This window comes from Thermobia domestica, chromosome 7 (genome assembly GCF_964235325.1).
Source record: "Thermobia domestica chromosome 7, izTheDome1.hap1.1, whole genome shotgun sequence".
Classification (NCBI taxonomy): Eukaryota; Metazoa; Arthropoda; class Insecta; order Zygentoma; family Lepismatidae; genus Thermobia; species Thermobia domestica.
In genome coordinates, this window is record NC_137460.1 from 202550982 (window position 1) to 202570756 (window position 19775).

At 34.4% G+C, this 19775-nt stretch overlaps 1 protein-coding gene across 5 annotated transcripts in view; it reads left to right on the top strand.

Moving 5' to 3' along the window:
• LOC145690665 (uncharacterized) overlaps positions 1 to 19775 on the top strand; it is a 120843-nt gene that overhangs the window by 16908 nt on the left and 84160 nt on the right. For 4 of the 5 annotated variants that reach the window (XM_081765785.1, XM_081765788.1, XM_081765786.1 and 1 more), the window contains exons 2-4: positions 2167 to 2767; positions 9973 to 10139; positions 16471 to 16628. In XM_081765785.1, coding sequence (XP_081621911.1) covers positions 2186 to 2767; positions 9973 to 10139; positions 16471 to 16628 — 907 coding nt within the window. In that variant the 5' untranslated portion in view covers positions 2167 to 2185. Of the gene's footprint in view, positions 1 to 2166; positions 2768 to 9946; positions 10140 to 16470; positions 16629 to 19775 lie in introns of those variants that run through there. The other variant, XM_081765789.1, reaches the window with a different exon arrangement.

Below are 19775 nucleotides of genomic sequence, written 5' to 3' on the forward strand. Positions count from 1 at the left end.
ATTTGCCAATATTGTCCAATTATTTAATTTGTCATGTAGGGAACAGGCCCAGTGTTATGCATAAGGACCCACAGGCTGCAGGGGTCCACAAAGAGTAAGAGAAAGATGGAAAGAAGGATCCTATTTTCGAATTTTGCGGAAGAGCCCAAAACAACATTTTCTAGGGGGCCCAAATATTAATGCTTGTTCCCCCACCCTTCCCAGAAAAAATCTAAGTTACGGCGCTGGGCAACGGGCTGCTGTCTCAGTTGTCTAAGCTCTGGATACATGTTGAGTTTATTAAAAAACATATAAGTTAAGATTTTTTTTTAATGTTAATCTGGGGAAATGCTTCATTTTATTAACTGTAATCTTATTTATAAATAAAAATTAATTCTTGTGCTTGCTAGTGTGTGTGCATGTCCATGTATGAAGCCTAAGATGTAAGCAGCAAACAGATCATCCGTCAGGCTAGTAAAATATTTGGATGCTAGCCTTCCGACAGTCCACGATCTTTTTTTAATGGATTGGTATTGTGGTTATGATCAGAATAAATTATAACGTCCTGTAACTTTCGTATTTTGTCTTCCGTATTACCATATTGAGGGCTGACTTTGAACAAAAATTGAGGAAGTCTTAGAGTTCAGTATTTGACATAGATTAACCTGTTACAATATTGTACTAAATACAAAATGCATCAGTAATTTTTATTTTCTTGTAACAGGTTAATCTGTGTCAATTCTGTACTAGACCCTAAGGTTTCCTCAATTTCTTATTTATCTTTTTTTTTTTTTTTTTTTGGTGATATTGTGCCATCGTTATGAAAGTACAAGCGATTCAAATGTTTGAAATGTAAAATTGGAAAATTATCTAAGTGAAACAAAAACTAATGAGATTTTTTACCAAAAGTTAGAAAAAAAAGAATAATAGTTGAGATACAAAGAGAAAAAAAGAAATTAATTAGAATTTTAATTGCGAAGAAGTTATTTTATTAATAAAGTGTAAGAAAGTAAAAGAGGAGGCAAAAGGAAGATTGTAATTGGTGATCAAATGTACAGAGGGTAGTCTGTAGTAAAAACATAGCGAAGGATCATAGTGCTGAGAAATTTGCACCCGAGTGATGACAAGAGTATTTGCTAATCGGCCTATGGGATATATATATATCTATAACTGAATAACTGGCGTTCACCCTGGATCCAAAAATGTTTAATTCGTACTCTCTGGGCTCTTTTAAATTAACATTACCTCTAGTTATTCTTACGTATTCATCCTCAAACAGAATTTTCCGAGATATTTGAAGAACACAAGATCACCTGGAAAACCTTTAAATTTGTTGTGTCACTTGTAGATCTTTCAGTTTTTGAATATTAATTTTTTTTTTCATTTATGAGTGCCAAGATTAGAAAACAATTTTATACATGGTTGAAAAGATGGTCTGTCATTTCAGCGATTCACCGTGAGACCTATTTGCAAATAAAATCATCTTTCAATTTGCCGAGCTGAATACAAAAAGAACTTCCTTGCCTTTGGAGTTTTTATTGTAGTACCGTATTAATTATAAGTTGTTAATTGTGAAAACTTACAAAGTGAACTGTAACAGTGGCGTGTGCTTCAGAGATGTAGCAAAATTAAGTGATTTAACCAAGAAAAATTTAAAATAGAAAAGGAGAGGGAAAAGGAGATCAATTTCAAAATTAACTACTTATAATTAATACTAATATAATAAAATTTCCACAGGAAAATCGGCAAATTGAGCATGGAAAGGTAGTTTTATTTCTAAGTAAAACTCATGGGACGTCGCTGGAATGGCAGAACATCTTTTCAGCCATTTGTAAAATAGTTTTCTAAACTCTATCAATGACACTCATAAATTAAAAATTTAATGTTTAAGAATTGATTTCTGTGAGAAAATCCGAGTATTTACAAGGAATAATAGTAATAAAATAGTAATAAAAATTATTGTGGATGTCCCTTTTTTCTTCCAACATTTCAGTTCAGAGAGTAAATATGAAGGCCTAAGGGAAAAAAGAGCAACTAGAGGTAGCAGTATTTAGAAAACACTCAGAGAACACCAAAATTATATAAAGAATTAAACATTTTTGGATACAAGGTAAGTGCCGGTTATTTCATGATGACAAGAGTACTTATAATAATTATGATTATTATTATTATTTTTTTTTTTTTCAGAATGTGAAACTAGCAAGCAATGGATAAGAAAAAGAAGGAGCCTGAGAAGAAGAAAGAGGGTGAATTTAAGGTCCCTGATAGCTTCGAGAGCCTTTTCCGTTCCCCTGTCCCTAAAAAACCGAAACTAAGTATTGAAATATGTTCAAAACCGTCCAGAAGTACTGGTGATCCTCAACCAGGATGCAGTACAGCGAGTAAGTCTCAGTTTGAAGAGGAAGATGATCCGTGGGGCGAGGAGTTTGAGGATGAAGTAGTACAGGAATTAGACTTTCTAGAAACTCAATTGAGTTCGCAGCAGGTAGTGCAGGAAGCTGATCCAGCGCCCTCATCGTCTAAAATTGGCGATGTACGTAGCGAGTTGTTATTGGATGAGGAATATAATAAACTGCGTGTGGAGAGTGCCAAGTGGAAAAATAGCTACTACGAAAAACAAGGAGAAGTAGTAATTTTACGAAAGAAATTGAGTATAGCAGAAAGAGGGTTAGAGGATGAGAAGGTAAGAGTAAATCGCCAAATTGCTACTGAGAGGAAAGAGTTCTCTAAGAAGTTGGAGAATATGAAGGAGGAATTGAAACGGGCAAAGGACGAGTTGCTGTTTAAGGTGAGTCTAATTACTTTCATTTTTCCTTTTTGACTCAGACAAACTTTTCTTTCTCGAATGTAGAAATGAAACGTAAATATGCGTGTTCATTTTTTTTTTTTTAATGTATTATGTAACTTGACAAGAGTTCGTTGGATCAGAGTTAAGCGTCTTTTTCAGCTCTGTGGCTATATGAGATGTGGAATCCAAACCACATGAGCTCCCGTTGGGAATTGAATTCGTAACGAAAGTTAGTAATGCATTCAGGGCATGTCTTAATACTTTGTCAATACTTCAGTGACAAAAGGTCAAAATAAATACACAAGTTTAAAAAAAAAAAAAAAAAAAAATCAGAGCCCGGCGAAGAAATTGAAAATGAGTTTAAGGGCAACGTAGATAGAAAGCTTACGTGCGTTTGTTAAACAGATGAGAAGTTACAAAAGTTACAAACAAATACCCATTGGTTATTAATGAAAGGAGGGAAACAACTGCTTTAGACTTATTTTTGCACACAAAGTCCTCTGTAGGTGTGAAGTGCGAATTCAATAACATACTAAGAGAGAAAAAGTGATTGATTGGATCGGGCCTCGAACTCGGGATCTCCGGCATACCGTGCCGATGCGTTAACCACTACACCACCCAGTCCACTTCCCAGAACAGCCAGACGCCTTCTCACTCCTGTAATCGGTGCTCCATACCGGACTGACTACAGGAATGAGAGAATGTATGGCTGTTCTGGGAAGCGGACTGGGTGACGTAGTGGTTAACGCATCGGCACGGTATGCTAGAGATCCCGGGTTCGAATCTCAGTCCAGTAAATTACTTTTTCATTCTTTGTATGTTATTAAGTACGCATTGAATTTAAATAATATCCATGTTTCATAATCATATGGAACCTTTATAACCAATTTGGAAACACGATGAAATACTTCACGCGTAAGAAGTGCCTGTTTCGTTTATACTGAAAAGCGATCAACAGTAATCTTTTTTTTTTTTTTTTCGTTACTAGTGTACTCACAGATAGGTCGTAGATCTAAGACTAGTGATAACCATTATCTTATATATAAAAGAGAACGCACAAATCCTTTGTTACCTCATCACGCTAATACGGCTGAACCAATTTCTTTTATTTTTGGGGGGTTATTAGGATTTGGACCCTAGATGGTTTTTATCATATCACTTTAATTTTTAATTACCAGTGTCTTGAGATAATTGACCATTCAAGTGTCCATAACGTACAAATCCTTTGTTAGTTCATCATAGGTATAAAAATAAACGTATTTATATGCAACCCGCATGACCGTGTCACTCGGCGGGTTAACATAAATGACAGGCGATATAATGTTAACATTTACTGCAATCTACTATGGTTTTTATCATATCACTTGAAAGCGAAAACTTCCGGGGTGACCGCAGCGAAGCGGGGCGGGTTAACATAAATGACAGGCGATATAATGTTAACATTTACTGCAATCTTCTATGGTTTTTATCATATCACTTGAAAGCGAAAAAGTAAAAATTATCTAAGTAACAAAGTTTATTGCGTTCCGGGGTGACCGCAGCGAAGCGGGGCGGGTTAACATAAATGACAGGCGATATAATGTTAACATTTACTGCAATCTTCTATGGTTTTTATCATATCACTTGAAAGCGAAAAAGTAAAAATTATCTAAGTAACAAAGTTTATTGCGTTCCGGGGTGACCGCAGCGAAGCGGGGTGAACGCTGCTAGTTAGAAATACAACACAGTTTTTCAAAAAGCAAAATTTCGATAATAGTGTTTGAGGAGTGATGTTATGTACTTTTCCCTAAGGAGAGTTTCTCTCCAAGGGAGAAACCTTAACATTGTATCCAGTTTTGCAGTTTTTAGATGTCACTGAAGAAGGTGTCAGGTTAACACTGAAATTGTATCCGTAAATCACAAATTTCGAGTATGAGGTAAGACTCCTATTATTATTGCGAAGAAATAAATTAAGCATTCTCCTTTTCCAAGATGTAAATATTTTTTTTTCTTTCAGATAAGCATAACTACAATATCTTCGCGAATAAATTTATGTTACGAAGTTTAAAATATTGTGATATTAGTGAATATATCTGAATGAATCACGTAATGGTAATCTGACTTAATCAAAGATGGACCAGAAGACTTATACATACATCGTTTACGTCGTTATAAATTGGTTACCATATTTCCCAGAAATGAACTTCATTCAAAATGTGTAAAAACTTGAATCACTTTCAAGCTCCAGTAGCACTTCAGAAAATAATGTTTGCTGTTCTTGAGCTTTCTTACAAAGGACGATATGCAATGGCAGAAATGTGTCAGGAACAGCAAGCAACAGCAGCAGTTTGATTCATTGTTGTGTATCGTACTCTCTTAGTCATGTTAACAACTTTCTAGTATATTAAAAAAAAGTCAATCAGAATCAACATATTTTTCTGCTAGTGAATAAAGAGTTTAAAAGGTGAATTTCATTCACTTCTAGTGCGGGGGAACCTGGTTCGATTCCCGCTCATGCAAAGTAAACTTTGTGATGTACAAACACCGTGTGCATTGGTTTTCTCGGGGTACTCTTCATTCCACCATTTCATTCATTGCTCCTTTAGCCTAGACGGCATAACGTGGGACGTAAAACTTAAAAGATTTCATTTCTCTTTTTTTAAAGTCATTCCAAAAAGAAATAGCTAGTCTGTAACTGGCATTTTTCTCCTAGTAACTGTTTCCTTTATCTATTAGAAAGTTCATCAGCGAACGACATTAACGATTACTAATTAGTAATTATTCAAACTTTTGTGCCAAAATAGTATAAAATGCCAAAGCTATAGGTAAAAATCTCAGATCGATATAAGCTTTCGACTCCTGCAAACAGTGACTTCCCCTTTATTTTTTTTAAGTACTTATAATTAGGAAAGATTTTTTTTAAATCCACTTGAAAAAAAGGAGGGGTTTTCAGTTCGACCCGTTTATATAAATAAATGTTGTGTTTGTGTTCACGCATAACTTCGACACGGGTGCATCGATTTTTATTTATTTTATTTTATTGTTATTAATTTTATTTTTTATTTAATTAATGTTTTTTGAACACTGTTCTTTCCTGGTGGTCCCAAATAAACTTCATAAGGATATACAACAATCTTCGAAGCTAGACGAGTAAACTTCCCAATGACTGACGATGTTAATACCATAGTTATGTCTATGATCACTTATAACTTCTACATAGTTGCATTGATTTCAATTATTATTTTTCTGTTTGAAAGAGTATATTTTTCTGTTGGTTCCATATAAATTTCGTCATGATGCAGTGATAGTTTTTGGAGAGCTTGACCGCGAAACTCTTCAACGGCTGACAATGTTGATATCGTAATTAACTAACTTCATTGTGTACATATTCACGCAAAACTTCAATGTAAATGCACCGATCTTGATTATTATTCTTAAGTTTCAAAGAGTATACTTTGTCACAAAGTTTCATGTAAATTTGATCAGGATCTGACAACAGTATTTGGAGTTAAAGTCTGAAACTCGAAACTCATCAACATCTGATAGTGTTAATACCGTGTGTGAGTTCCCATCTAATTATGTAACATGTAGACCTATTAATTATATATTTGATCACACATATTTCGTAGGTCACACAGTTAGTGACCTACCTTTAGTTTAGGTATTTAAGGAAACTACTGGGGTAACAAAAAAGTGGAACAAATTAAATACATTTAAAAAGAGAATAACCGACTTCAAAAATGCAGTAAAAAGCTTAAAAAATATTTTTTGAATATAACTGACTGCAACAAAAGTCCTGAAATGTAGAAATCGCTAAAAAGCAGAATATAAAAGCTTTTCCAAAATATAAAAGGTTAACTCACATCTACAAAAGCGCAAGAAAGTAGAAACAATAAATGCGGATAGTAAAGAGCTTTAAAGCAGAGAAAATAATACATGACTAACATATATATATATATATATTGAAGTCTATGCCAAACCAAATAAATTAATGCCGCATAAAATTACCCTCCCAACTAATTTTATATTAAGACAAATTTATTTGGTTTGGCACAGGCTTTAATTTTCTTATATATAACTAGTTGAACCTGCGCATCATTCACATATGAGCATGAGTCTCCTTTTATTCCTTACATCATCTGTAAATGACCCTTTATAGACACAAGTGAAAGACATCTTGATAAAAAATCAGCAAGGGGTAAAGATGAGATTTTTTTCGATTATTTTTTCAGTATCGCGCCGTTTTCAAGATTTCAGCCTACTTCCGATTGGAGTGTATAATTCATGTATGATTAGTGTTTTCTTTCTTCTTGCATGCAGCATGTAATAAGCAAATACACTGCACACACAATTAATTATAATGTCAGTGATATATTGCGTTCATTGGGCAAAACACTCCAAACAATAAAGATTCATCTTACTCTGGAGAAATGGTTATCCTTCGTTTTTTGTTATCATTTGGACATGAGACAAATGCCGGAGAGATATACTAACCCCGTATACAAATGTGTGGCGTTGAAATGTATAACTCGTAGGATATGAAGCGTTACTTAAAATTTCAATACTTCCAGTGTTCTACTAAAAATGTAATAAAGAAATAACGAACATTTTTTTTTTTAAAATATTCAATTAGAACTGAACAATCTAAACGAAATTTGCAGTCGATCAGTGGAAACGGCATCTTTGTAGAGCTTGTGGTTTCCGAGATATCATTATCTAAAGAATTGGCCACAAACTTATAAACCTAGCATTTTAGTATATAGATAATATTGAATTATTTTTCTGTTTTTTAGCGCTTTTATTGTAATCGATTAATATTGTTTTTGAAAAGTTTTTATTTTGTGCTTTTTAGCTTTATTATTTTCTATTTTTTAGCGCTTTTGTTTGAAGTCGATTAATACTTTATTTTTAAAAAGAAACGTTTTTAGTTCTTCTAGATAATGGTAAGCGAGAAATTATGTATCCGGCCTAGAACTAACATTGGTTCATTTTTATCGTTATGGATGGTATTTTACTGACAACATATGACTAAATTATCCATCTTTGCTGACGCATGACCATTGCAATGCCAATTCATTGTATTGGAACTGCTCATCGTGATATGTCAAAGCAAATGTTGGTATTCCTCGAACGTCATAATGAATATAAACTTATTATTACTTACAAATTACTGAATTGTAGGATTTAGGAGTAAATATTTGTACAAAAGAAAAGAAATTTAAAGTAAACAAGTGCGTTGTGCCTACCAAACTTATGTACCGTTTCGCCAGAGTTCAAAGACAAATAAAAGTAGATTAATATAATTACACATGAATTAACTTCAATCTTCAAGACTTAATTTTGTAAAATTGTAACTACACAATGAGTCCAGTAAGTTTCGGGAATACCTTGAAATAATAAACTTAACGATGCCAGAGAAATTCATTACCACGTTTTTTTTTCTACATACATCTCTTCTTGTCCCCCACATACTGACAGGATCAGTCGTAGAGTCTCTGGAACACCCCACTTCCCCTTGAGAGTGGATTTGAGCCTAGGGGAGAGCTTGAAGTCTGCTGGATCAAATCAGACGAATATGGTGCTGTTCAAGGACTATGACCCGTCTTTTTAATAAAGAAACGCTGACAACGAATACAAAGTGTGATATCCATGATGAACAGCATTCCAATGAATGACTTTATTTGCGCGTTCCAGAATCTCTGCGACCGGTCCCGCGGATGAGTGGCGCGGAAAGAGGTGTACGTTGGAAACTAACGTGACAATAATTCTTTTTGGCATCATTAAGTATTTTATTTCGAGATAGTTCCTGAACTTATTGAATTCACTGTGCATGTTCTTTTTTAACAAGAAAGGAAACCTTTTTTCGATAGGTGACTTCAGTTAATAGATTCCTCAAAGAGGTGTCTAATAAAGTTTTTGTCTGCATGTTGTGATATTCATCTCCAGTTAAAGGATGTTTTAGGAAACATTACCCTTGCTGACTTATATTGTAAGGAAGTGTGTGAATGGTTTTATGAAGAGGGCGTGGGTAAAATAAAGATGTACCATAGTTTGGAAGCCTAATTTTTGTAATTACTGTAAGAAATTGATCCTATTGAGCCTAATTATGAAGGACACAAGACTAGCTATTGAGGATATCTGTACCCTTATAGGTTCTCTAATCATCGTGGAAAGAACTTTGACAGAGCACTTGATTATTTAAAGTCAGCTTACGTTAGGCTCGTGGAAAGCTAGATGGGGATAAGAAGAAGCCTTTTGTGGGTATCGTACTCTCTTGATCATGTTAACACCTTTTTACTATATTAAATAAAATCCAGAATCAAATTATTTTCCAGTTAGTGGTTACAGAGTTTAAGACATGAATATCTGAAAGAAAGAAAAAAGAAAGAAAGAAAAAATAGCTATTGTGTAACTGGTATCTTTCTCCTAATTATTTTCTTTGTCTATTAGGGAGTTAATTAGCGAACTAGATTAGTGATTAGTAATTAATAATTGTTCCACTTTTGTGTTAAAGTGGTACAAGATATAAAAGCTGTGAGTGAAAATCACAAATGGAACCGGTCCGCCATTCATTCGGCTCATAAGAACTATTCCCCAGTGACCTCTGTCTGTTTTCAAAACTGAAGATTCGTTGCCAGCCAGATAATCTGAGTCCAGAACTACCTTCGAAAGTGTAATTTTCCAGCTTCTAGAACCCTCCTCCCTCGAAAAGACTTCTCAGACACTTTTGTTAGTAGAATGCAAAGATGCCAGTGATATAGACAGCAGCTGAGTTGAAAAGTGGCAGAAATAAATAACTTGGAAATTGAAAATTACGGAACTAAAGGGAAACAATACATAATTTTGGTATTCGTCTCGTGTAAAAAGTGCTTGTTACAAATGTAGAAAATTTGTGTTTGATAAGTATCTTACTTTGTCCTGCGTGTTTGGAGTTGAATGTTTCTTTTTCTATATCAGGACTATATGAGGCAGTGATTTATAGCATAACGTGGAATTTTAATTACATGAACTCCCACTGCCAGCATGTTTCTTTCGCATAGAAAGCGAGGACGCTAATAATCATGAGTATTCATATTCTCCTTTATTTACCATTAGAAACAAATGGTACTACAACAGTACAGTTAAACCTTGTGTAGACTATGTTGTTCTCGTATTAAATTATTTTCTATCTTTGCTATACGATAGTGTTTGTTTTTTCAGACTGACTTTTGCTCATTTGTTTATAGTCTCTCGAGGTGGAGCGTATGCAGACAAAATGTAAAGAGCTGGAAGCTGGTATTATGAAACGTAAAGCTGAAGTACGTGCTGCGGAACGTGAACGTCATGCAGCGTCTTTTTCTCATCCTGTACCTGGAACTTCTAAATCGGGGGCGAGTTCGCAGTTTCCAACAATGTAAGTGCTTAGAATTGTTTTAAGTGAACATTAGGGGTTTTCTTTGTTACTGTAAAGTGTGTCATGTATGTTAGTTATTACAAATATTAACTACTTGATTTCCAAAGGCATGATTGTTGTTATGGATTGAAATTAAAGCATTGAGCGACAGTGGCAGCTCCAGAACTCTACTAGACGGAAGTCATAGCACCAGTGGTGGTGAGATAGTTAACTCCCTCTCATTCCCGACATCTAGTCATATTTTACTTTGAAAGCATTCTTTAAATTCTTATGTGAGATACAAATATTACAGGATAAATACGGAATTATTGAACTTAATTCTAAATACTTGATTTAGGCTATTCAAGAAGTGGAAAACAGTTAATGTTAGCAACTGCTCAACATATTTTTTTCATTTGAACTTTTCAAACGATTCTATAAAAATAATTCGGTTACGTTTTCATTAACGTATATTTTTATTCACATTGTAATTCGAAACGGATACAAAAAACTCAGTAATGATGAAAAGCTAACTAGTGTTAATTTCTCGTACGTATATAATATTTATTAACGTGAAATATGGACATGATAATACTTTCATGAAGCATTAAAATCAAAGTGTGTATTCGATTTCAGTCGTTTGTAAGTAATTAATTCGACCATTTATTTTCAGCACCAAGAGATTACCGTATTGTTTAACATAGAATCTGAGTTTCCCGTGCTCTTACCGGGAGTCAAACCTTGTTATTCCTTGCCGAAGCTGCTTTTGTTAATCATATATCCATGAGGAAGCTCCATGGCCCCGCGTAGCGTAGCTACTAACGCTTTCGCCTTCGGTGCGAGCGGTCCTGGGTTCGATTCCCGGTGGGGCCACTCGGTCGAAAAAGTGTAACAGCTTTTTCAGGCCAGCTATCTTGATTAAGGTTTTCCTGGGTTTCTCTCATTCATACCAGGCAAATGCTGAGATGGTACTTAACATAATGGTCCCAGGCCGCTTTGGTCCTTCCTTCCCTTTCGTCGGAGAATGTACTCGCCGAGGGACGGCATCCCTCAAAACGTGACGTGCTAATGGCGTTAGATGCCGAAAGCCCAGAAATCTAAACCCTAATCGTAATTCTAACGAGGAAGCTACGTAAAGTTCCACAAGTCTCGAAGAAACAGAATTTACTGAATCCCCCGTGAGTGTTCCCCGCTTTAAACCGATCCTCAATGTCTCTACAATTGACTCTTCTTTACTAATTGATATTTTATTTATTTAAATTACAAGTGTAGCACTCACATATTTGTCTGTGGATTCTCATGCTTGCTTTCACAGTAACGTTTCAGAGATAAATCAGTTTAATAAAACGTAGTTCAAATAGTAGACTCCATATTAAAATAACTAGAAAATTTTGTTCGGTTGTTCCTCATTCGTATACAAATATCCATAATTGTTTGTTTCTTTCTAAGAAATATTTTTCTTCGTATTACCTAGGAAGGCTACGTTATAGAGCTGCCCCCTGTTGATCAGTTTTTTTTTTTTTTTTTTTTTTAATTTGAATAATGCATTGAGTTATTCAGGTACTATTCATTAGTCTTCAGCTTCGTATTTTAGGTATTGTTTGACGATTAGAAAAATAATGTAATGTATGTATGTAACGTATGTATACATTTTGGAAAGAGTTCGGTATATGGAGAGAAATAAATTATATTAAAATGATAGGTTGTATTTTTTTTAAGTTACTATTTTCGCAGGCATGTCGAATTCTTGCGTGGAGCTCTAATGATGTTTTAGAAGAATATTTTTTATCAAAATGATGGAATATGTGTGACACTGAATATGCATGTAAAGAACCTGACTATTGTTAGTGGTATGTGTATTGGAGTGGACATATTGTGATGGCACAAAATGGAAAATTATCTGAATTTCAGAGGCAAATTGTGAATGCGCTGTTAGTTGGTGCAAATGTATCTAAGAGGCCAATATCCTAGGTCTGTCGCAAGGAACAGTGTCTAAAGTGATGCCAACCTTAGGAAGTCATGATAAACAACATCGATGAAAAGTAATAGTGGACAGAAGGGAATTCTCAATGATAGAGATTTCCAAGCATTGAAAAGAACTGTCACCAATAACCGTTAGAGCGAATACGGCACCCAGTCAGGACTTGAATGGCTTATTGCAGCAATCATAATCGGGCGCGGGTTGCAACTTCCAAATCGCTTATCACCACTTCGAACGCTTTAGCTCAATGAAAATGTCGAGAACATGCAATGTGAACTGCAAGTAATTGGAAACGCGTAATGTATTCTGACGAGTCCGCATCTTCATGTTATTTCCAATAGCGTTCCGTTCTTATGTATGGCAAACACTCAGAAAACTTACACTCTGAACTATCTTCTCCCTATCGTGCAATATAGTTGCAGATTTTTGTTACTATGGGCTGCCGCTCTCTGGTATTCTCTGCGTCTTGTGATTACGCTCACAAAACGCATTACTGCCAGTGATTATATGAATATTTTCAGTGAGCACTTACTCTATAGTCTAAGGGTTGTTTTTGGCTAATAATGCATTTTCCAAGATATCAGTGCGCCAATTCACACTTTGGAACTTTTGAGGCGTTGTTTTAGGAACATCGAGATGAACACAATCTCCTCTGCCCACCGAATCTCCAGATCTCAACATTATTGAGCAGTTATGATCAATTCTGGAGTAGATGTGTTCCTCCATCCTCACTGACGGAACTAAGTGCTCCACTGCATGAGGAATCGTACAGTATTTCTCTGTAAATCATTCATGATTTATATGTCTCCATTCTGCGACGAATTTGAGCTGTTCTGTAGGTTAACGATTATCCCGTGCCGTGTTAATCAGGTAAGTTGCAGTTTTACTTTCGAGTGACGATATGAGAGAAAAAGTATGACAATTTAAAAAATAGAATATCACCCATTTTAAGAGTTATTGCACGGATCCCATTGAAAAATCTGGTATTTATGAAATAAAGTTTGCAAGAAAGTTATATAGGCAATGCAAAAAGAAATATAAAATTCCGAATAAACGAACATAGAGGTTCAAAAGTGGAAAATCTAGTATCAGGTTTATCGAAGAAAAAAAAAAAATAGATAAGGGATGGTTGAGTGACGAACGGGAGGCGGTAATTACAAAATTTCACAGCATTCGCATGACAATAAAAGTAACAACATGAGTTGACAATCTTCCAACAACGAACAAGAAAGGCACACAAATTGACTCTGACATATTTTAGTTCGCCTCATCCTCATCTGGAGATCACTGACGTACTTGATTACATGTCCCCGTACAACAGCTCTTGCCATGGTAAGTCTGTTCCATTTTTATTCCTTGATGTTTCTATTCTTTTTCTTCCTGTTTTTAACCTCCGTGACTAAGACTCCAGGAGTCAAAAGCTTGGAAGTTTAAAGAAAATTTAGGAATCTGTAAGTAGAATTATACGAATTCAATATTGAAACAGAAAGTGGCAGATTTATAACTTTCGGATATCATAGAAGGATAGTGTAAAACATGGAATTTGTTCATCGCTCGTTGAATCTACATCAAAAGCAGTTTCTCGTTATCTCTTACAGTTATGACTATGTAGAAATTAAAAGGTGAAACCGAAAGTTGTACTAGTTCTTACTACTACCACTATTCGTTTCAGTAGAGAAAATTAAATTGGAAATAAAACCTATTATTGCGGTACTAAATTCATTTCAGAAAACTGCTTCTTGCTATCTATTACCTTTTCTTTGACTATGGCGATCAGTCAAAAAAACTGAAAATAGCTTCCTACAACTTTCAGTTTTCATAGAGGGAAGAAGATTAAGATATATATATATATATATATATATATATATATATATATATATATATATATATATATAAAACTCTATAGAGGCGAATACATTTCTGCCACTTTCAGTTTTAGTAGAGACGCGGATGAATATGGTACATAGTTCTTGGGACGCTGCAGTGATTCAAAAAATACAGCTTATTACTATCGGTTACCGTTTTTGTTGTATGGCAATCGACGTTGAAACTGGAAACGGTTCATTTGTACCACTCCAATTTTGAGTAGATTGTAAGTGGAGCAGATGGAACCTTTTCTCGGGACACTGAATTGATTCCGAAAAACCGCTTCTCAGTACCTCTTACCATTTGCTCTGATACCTGTCAGCAAACTGACATAGTCGTTCTATAGGACTTCCGATACTTAAGCGTAGCATAGTTTGAAAATCTAACAACAGAGAGAAAAAAAGCATACTTGAATATTTCATGCTTGTAATACGCGGCCTTCATACAAAATTACTCATTTGATAGCATATGCCAACTTTAGGCATATGCTATCAAAGTATTCCGAGAGATGATACAGTATCTAAGGATGAAATATTGATCTATTGATACCTTGTAACAACAAAAAGGCATTTTTTCATTACTTCTTTTGTTCAGAAAACGTTCTGGAAGTTTGTTGTAGGCCTGTTTAATAATTACTTGTAGTAAAATAATAACTGTAATAATAATAATAATAATAATAATAATAATAATAATAATAATAATAATAATAATACGTAAGCATTCAAATGTGATAGTAAAACGGCAATTCCGCGCTACGTTTCGATAACTATTCGTCATGTTCTTCATGCGTATTTTTTATTAAGAAATTATCCTGCTGCGTGTAGAATTTTATATATATTATATGTCAGTTTAGTTGTTTGTATGTTCTTTCAATCGTTGCTATTAATATTTCTTGAAGAAACTACACCTTTCTCCTTTTACCGTTTCCCCGAAAAGAACAAATCAACAAGTGCGTATGTCACATTAAATCACAAAGCATATTGTTCGTTGTTTTGGTATATAACTTACAATACAATGGGCCGACAAGAAATGTAGTTGTGCTCCAACCTTAATAAAATCACTTCTTGCAAAATAAATTATAGATTTGCAGTTTTAACTTTAATTGTTTAAAAATGCTTGCATTTTCAGGTTCCAGCACAAATGTGATTTGATCTCTTAAACTTCAACCGAGGACCGGTATTAAGTCATCAAAACACACTTAACAAATTGCTTCTTACCCACTTTGTTTTTATTTACTTTCTACTATGTGAAGGTAAATACTATGTGAAGGTTGGTTATTATCGACTTAAGGTGTGTCCCTATATTCCCAGTCCCCTGCGCTGTTTCAAATGTCAACATTTTGGCCACACCAGCACGTCGTGTAATGCGAGTGTTGTTCTTTGTGCAAATTGTGGGCAGGATAGTCATGGTGCGGAACCTTGTACAGCGACCAAGCCCTTTTGTGTCAACTGCAAGGGAGAGCATTCTGCTTGATCTCGAGTCTGACCAGTCTTTTAAGGTGGGAAACGTATCCGAGAGCTAATAGTTGTTCAGAACATCTCAGCTACCGTTGCTAAGCCTCGTTTAAAAGAAAACATCCCTTCCTCGGTTTCTGTGCCCTTTGCTACTATTGCAGCTACCTCTTGCAAATCTGTGGCAACCCAGACGTCCGACGTTTCCACCCAAACACATCTTGTTCCCGTCAAAAGTCCAGAAATTCAGACTCCAATCGCACCGATTAACGAACCTCCCAAAACCCCACGTATTTCTGTTAGTGTTAGTCTTCGGCGAGCTCCAGCTCTTCGTATCTCACCTTATATTGTCGGCCTAAAATTTAGCCAGTACGCCAACTCAATGATACGGTTCTTTGCCCGAAACGAACAAAATCTCCACCTGTTCGTAAGTCCCCTGCGGTTTCTTTGAAATCTGACATCGTGAAAGACGATCTGATGAATACTGAATTGATGGTACTTGACAAATGTGGAAAGCTTCTTCTCAAACGTTGATTTCTGAGCTTTTATTGTTTTTTATTATTATTGTTAAATATTTTCTCTATCACTATTATTAGTATTTATTGTTCTGGTTTGAAACCGGAAATAGTTAATTTGAACCCCTTCCGGGTTCAAGAGAGGATTAAGGAAGAGCTAGAACCTACTCTTGGGAAACTGAATCGATTGCAAGAAACTGTATCTCGATACCTCTTACTATGTTTGCTCTATGGAATTCGATATTGAAACGTGAAGTAGTAATGAATTTTAGTCACTTCCGATTTTGGTAGTGTTGGGGATTGTGATGGTATGTTCTTTTGATACCCTGAATCGTTTGCAGAAAACCACTTGTCGCTATCTAATACCATTTTTGTTCTCTGGTGGTAATAATAATCATAGTCTATTCAGATCAACTTGCATTTGTTAAAGTGCAAAGAAATTCTCTGGGACATTAAAATATTTTCAAAATAGATATTTATGATCTACTTGATGTCAATCAGAAATGAATGTATTTGTAACTTTTGTTTTCTTTGAATAGGTCGAGTTTTCAGTCTCCTACGGTACCTGCAAAGAAACCCTGTCTGGAGCGTCGTTACTCATCGGTAGCCGTACAAACTGAAAAAAAGCTGGTAACAGAACAACAGAAGACGACTAAACCTGAAATAGACCTACTCTATGAGAATGGAAAAATCAGAGGTAAATACCGTTCAGCTATATTTTAAATGTCTTCTTTGTTGAAAAAACAGGAAATTCTTCATATACTTTACTACTTTGTTACTAGTTGTTTTTATTGGTTTGAAAATTTTAACATATGATGTCTGATGAATCGATTGATTTGCAGCAACACATTGCACTTTAGGTACTACTCATTGTCTAAGGTCATTATTCTTGGTGCATTTCGATTGGTTGATCACTGGAAAGTTACTCTTGATGCATTCTGATTAGCTTATCACTTTCAAATCTTTAGGTTGAAAATATTTGAATCCTAGTGCTGCAGTTACGACTCCATACCCTAAGGTTATCGATACAAAATTATTCTTGATGTAATATGAATTGCTGATCACTTTCAAATCTTTGCTTCATATATTTTTAAAAGTTTCAGAAGTTATGCTTCTTTGTTTTCGAATACAGTTTGAGAAGTTTTAGTTTGAAAAAGTTGTTCGAAAATTTTGTTTGAAAAACTTTAGTTTGAAAATTTTGGTTTGAAATTTTTTAGTTTAAAAATATTAATTTGATTTTTTTATTATTTTGAAAATTTTGATGTGAAAACTTTGGAAATTCTTGCATTCACCGAAACACTTACAAGTATTACAAAAGAATCTCAATAGTTTAGAATAAAGAAATATGACAACATTGTATCATGATGATGCAATAGTACATGTCAAAACAAGTTTATGCAACGTCAGAAGAACTGTATGGAATCTGCTTATGCCGTACTCATATTTAAGGATCGTTCAAATAGAATTCTTCATAATGTCATCATAGCTACTTGTCTACAGTTTCTAAACACACGTGATGTGATGAAATTATTTACCAAGATTACTGATTTACAACAGAATATACCGTACAGAATCTTATCTAGCCAAATTATTCCTACAAAGTATGGATTGAGAATAGTCATGAATAGTATAATGATGAGAATATTATTTTACCGGCAAGATACGGTATTTCCAATGGAGGCTACAAGACAAGAAGAACTATTACGCTTCTTAAAAACCAAATCTGTATACTTATTCTACAAAGGATTAGTTGGAAGAGGTCATCAATTTCAATTTAGTACACAGTCCCATCTTAATGTTTAGTGGATTTGTTTTGGTGTGCTTTGAATTTTACAACGTCAGCAACATTCTATTTTAATGAACTGTCATTATGACATCAGTAGCAATCCTATGATTTGTGATGAAATCATTCGAGCAAGAGCATTTTGGTTAGAAAGATGTGTACTACTCACATTCAAGAACCCTGCCAAGTGAACTTTGTGGTGGACAAACACCGTGTGCGTGGGTTTTCTCGGGATTCTCCCGTTTCCTCCCACTTTCTTCATTCCACCATTTCATTCATTACTCATCATCACCGTCTCCTTTAGCCTAACCGGCATAACCATGGGACGTAAAACTCAAAGATTCCATTGCATTTTCATTTTTTCACAATCAAGAATTTCTGTTTGCCAGCTATTATCCAGTAAATATATTTAAAACAAAACATGTAATGAATGGTATCAGTGCTACATAGTTTGAACCTGTCATTAGATTGGGCAAAGCAGAACAGTTTGGTGTTCAGTTGGACTTTGAAGAATGGGAAACATTACGTACACTAGTTGATCAAATTAGTGATTATTTTCATAGTGAACTGAATGTGACAATTGTGAAATCTTTAAGCACAATCCACGAAATGATGCTGTTACGTAAGAAAAGTACAGTACATGTGCCTTGCAATATTATGTACCTGTCACAAACTGAATGGATCAAATTCATAAATGCATTCAAGTGCGTGAAACATTTTGTTGAAGTGTGCTGCAAAACAGGTTTATTTCTGAAAAAATGCTATTTTGAGAAATGTGTTATGCATATTGTACAACATTTATGTAGATCATGTCAAGTTTGTCAACAACGTTCGTGGATACATACATACATGCATTGAATGATAGTTCATTTGTGACATATATGCTAAAAACAAACTGGTACAGAGAAATACAAAATAAATTGTATCAACAATATCCGAATCCTTTATCTGACATGGGTGTATGTGGTTAACCAGTGCAGTGTATATGTATTTATAAATAAAATTATAATTTTAATTTGTTTGCGTTTTTCATTCCAAGTACAATCCAAAGCTTTCAAAAATAATTATAAACGGATGGAATATAGTTCTGCTAACGTTACATAATCATGTTCAGACATGTACTATTGTATTATGATGATGAATTAAAAATTTTAAATGTGCAAAACCTTTCAAACAAAGTTCTCAAACTAAAATTTTTAAACTAAATATAAATTTCAAATCAAAATTTTCAAAATAAAAAATTTCAGAGTAAAATATTTCAAACCGAAATTCAAATACAGGAAACAAGTTGAACGACCCAAATTTACCATAGCTCTTAGAGAATATTTATTTATTTATTTTTGAAGATTCCCAAATTTAAGGGATAGTCCTAGATACCTTTCTTAAAATTTAAGTGTTGCATTAATGTACTCATGTATTATGAAAGGAAATAAACCCCTGTACTCACCTATAAAATCATATAATGTGGTAAAACCTTCTTAAAGAGAATATATGAGGTCAAAATTCCTTGCAATTTATATTTTTGTCAAATTTATACTCATTAAATGGAACGAGATGGACGACTCAAACTCGTAGTGTACCAGAGAACATTTGCCTATTATTATTATTATTTTGACAATTCCGAAATTTAAGGGGTGAGCACTAATGCACCCATGTCCTGTGATTGGATATGGTCCCCTGTACACATCCATGTAACCATATAACGTAATAAAGCCTCATGAAATAGAATAAAATAGTTCAAATCTCCAAATTTAAAATTTTTGACATTTTTAGCCGGTGAAAGGGAACGAGTTGAACCACTCAAATTTATGATATATATTGGTGTTCTACTAAACATTTACCAATTATTGTTTTTTTGAGAATTCCCAAATTTAAGGGGTGGTCCTATGTACACTTCCCAAAATTTAAGAAGGGTGCATCAATATACCCATGCCATATGAAAGAGAATGGACCCTATACTCACCCATATAATAATAAAGGTAATGAAGCTTCATCAAACAATACTATTTAACTAAACTATTATAAACTAAGAATACTATTTGAACAAAATGGGTCAATAAA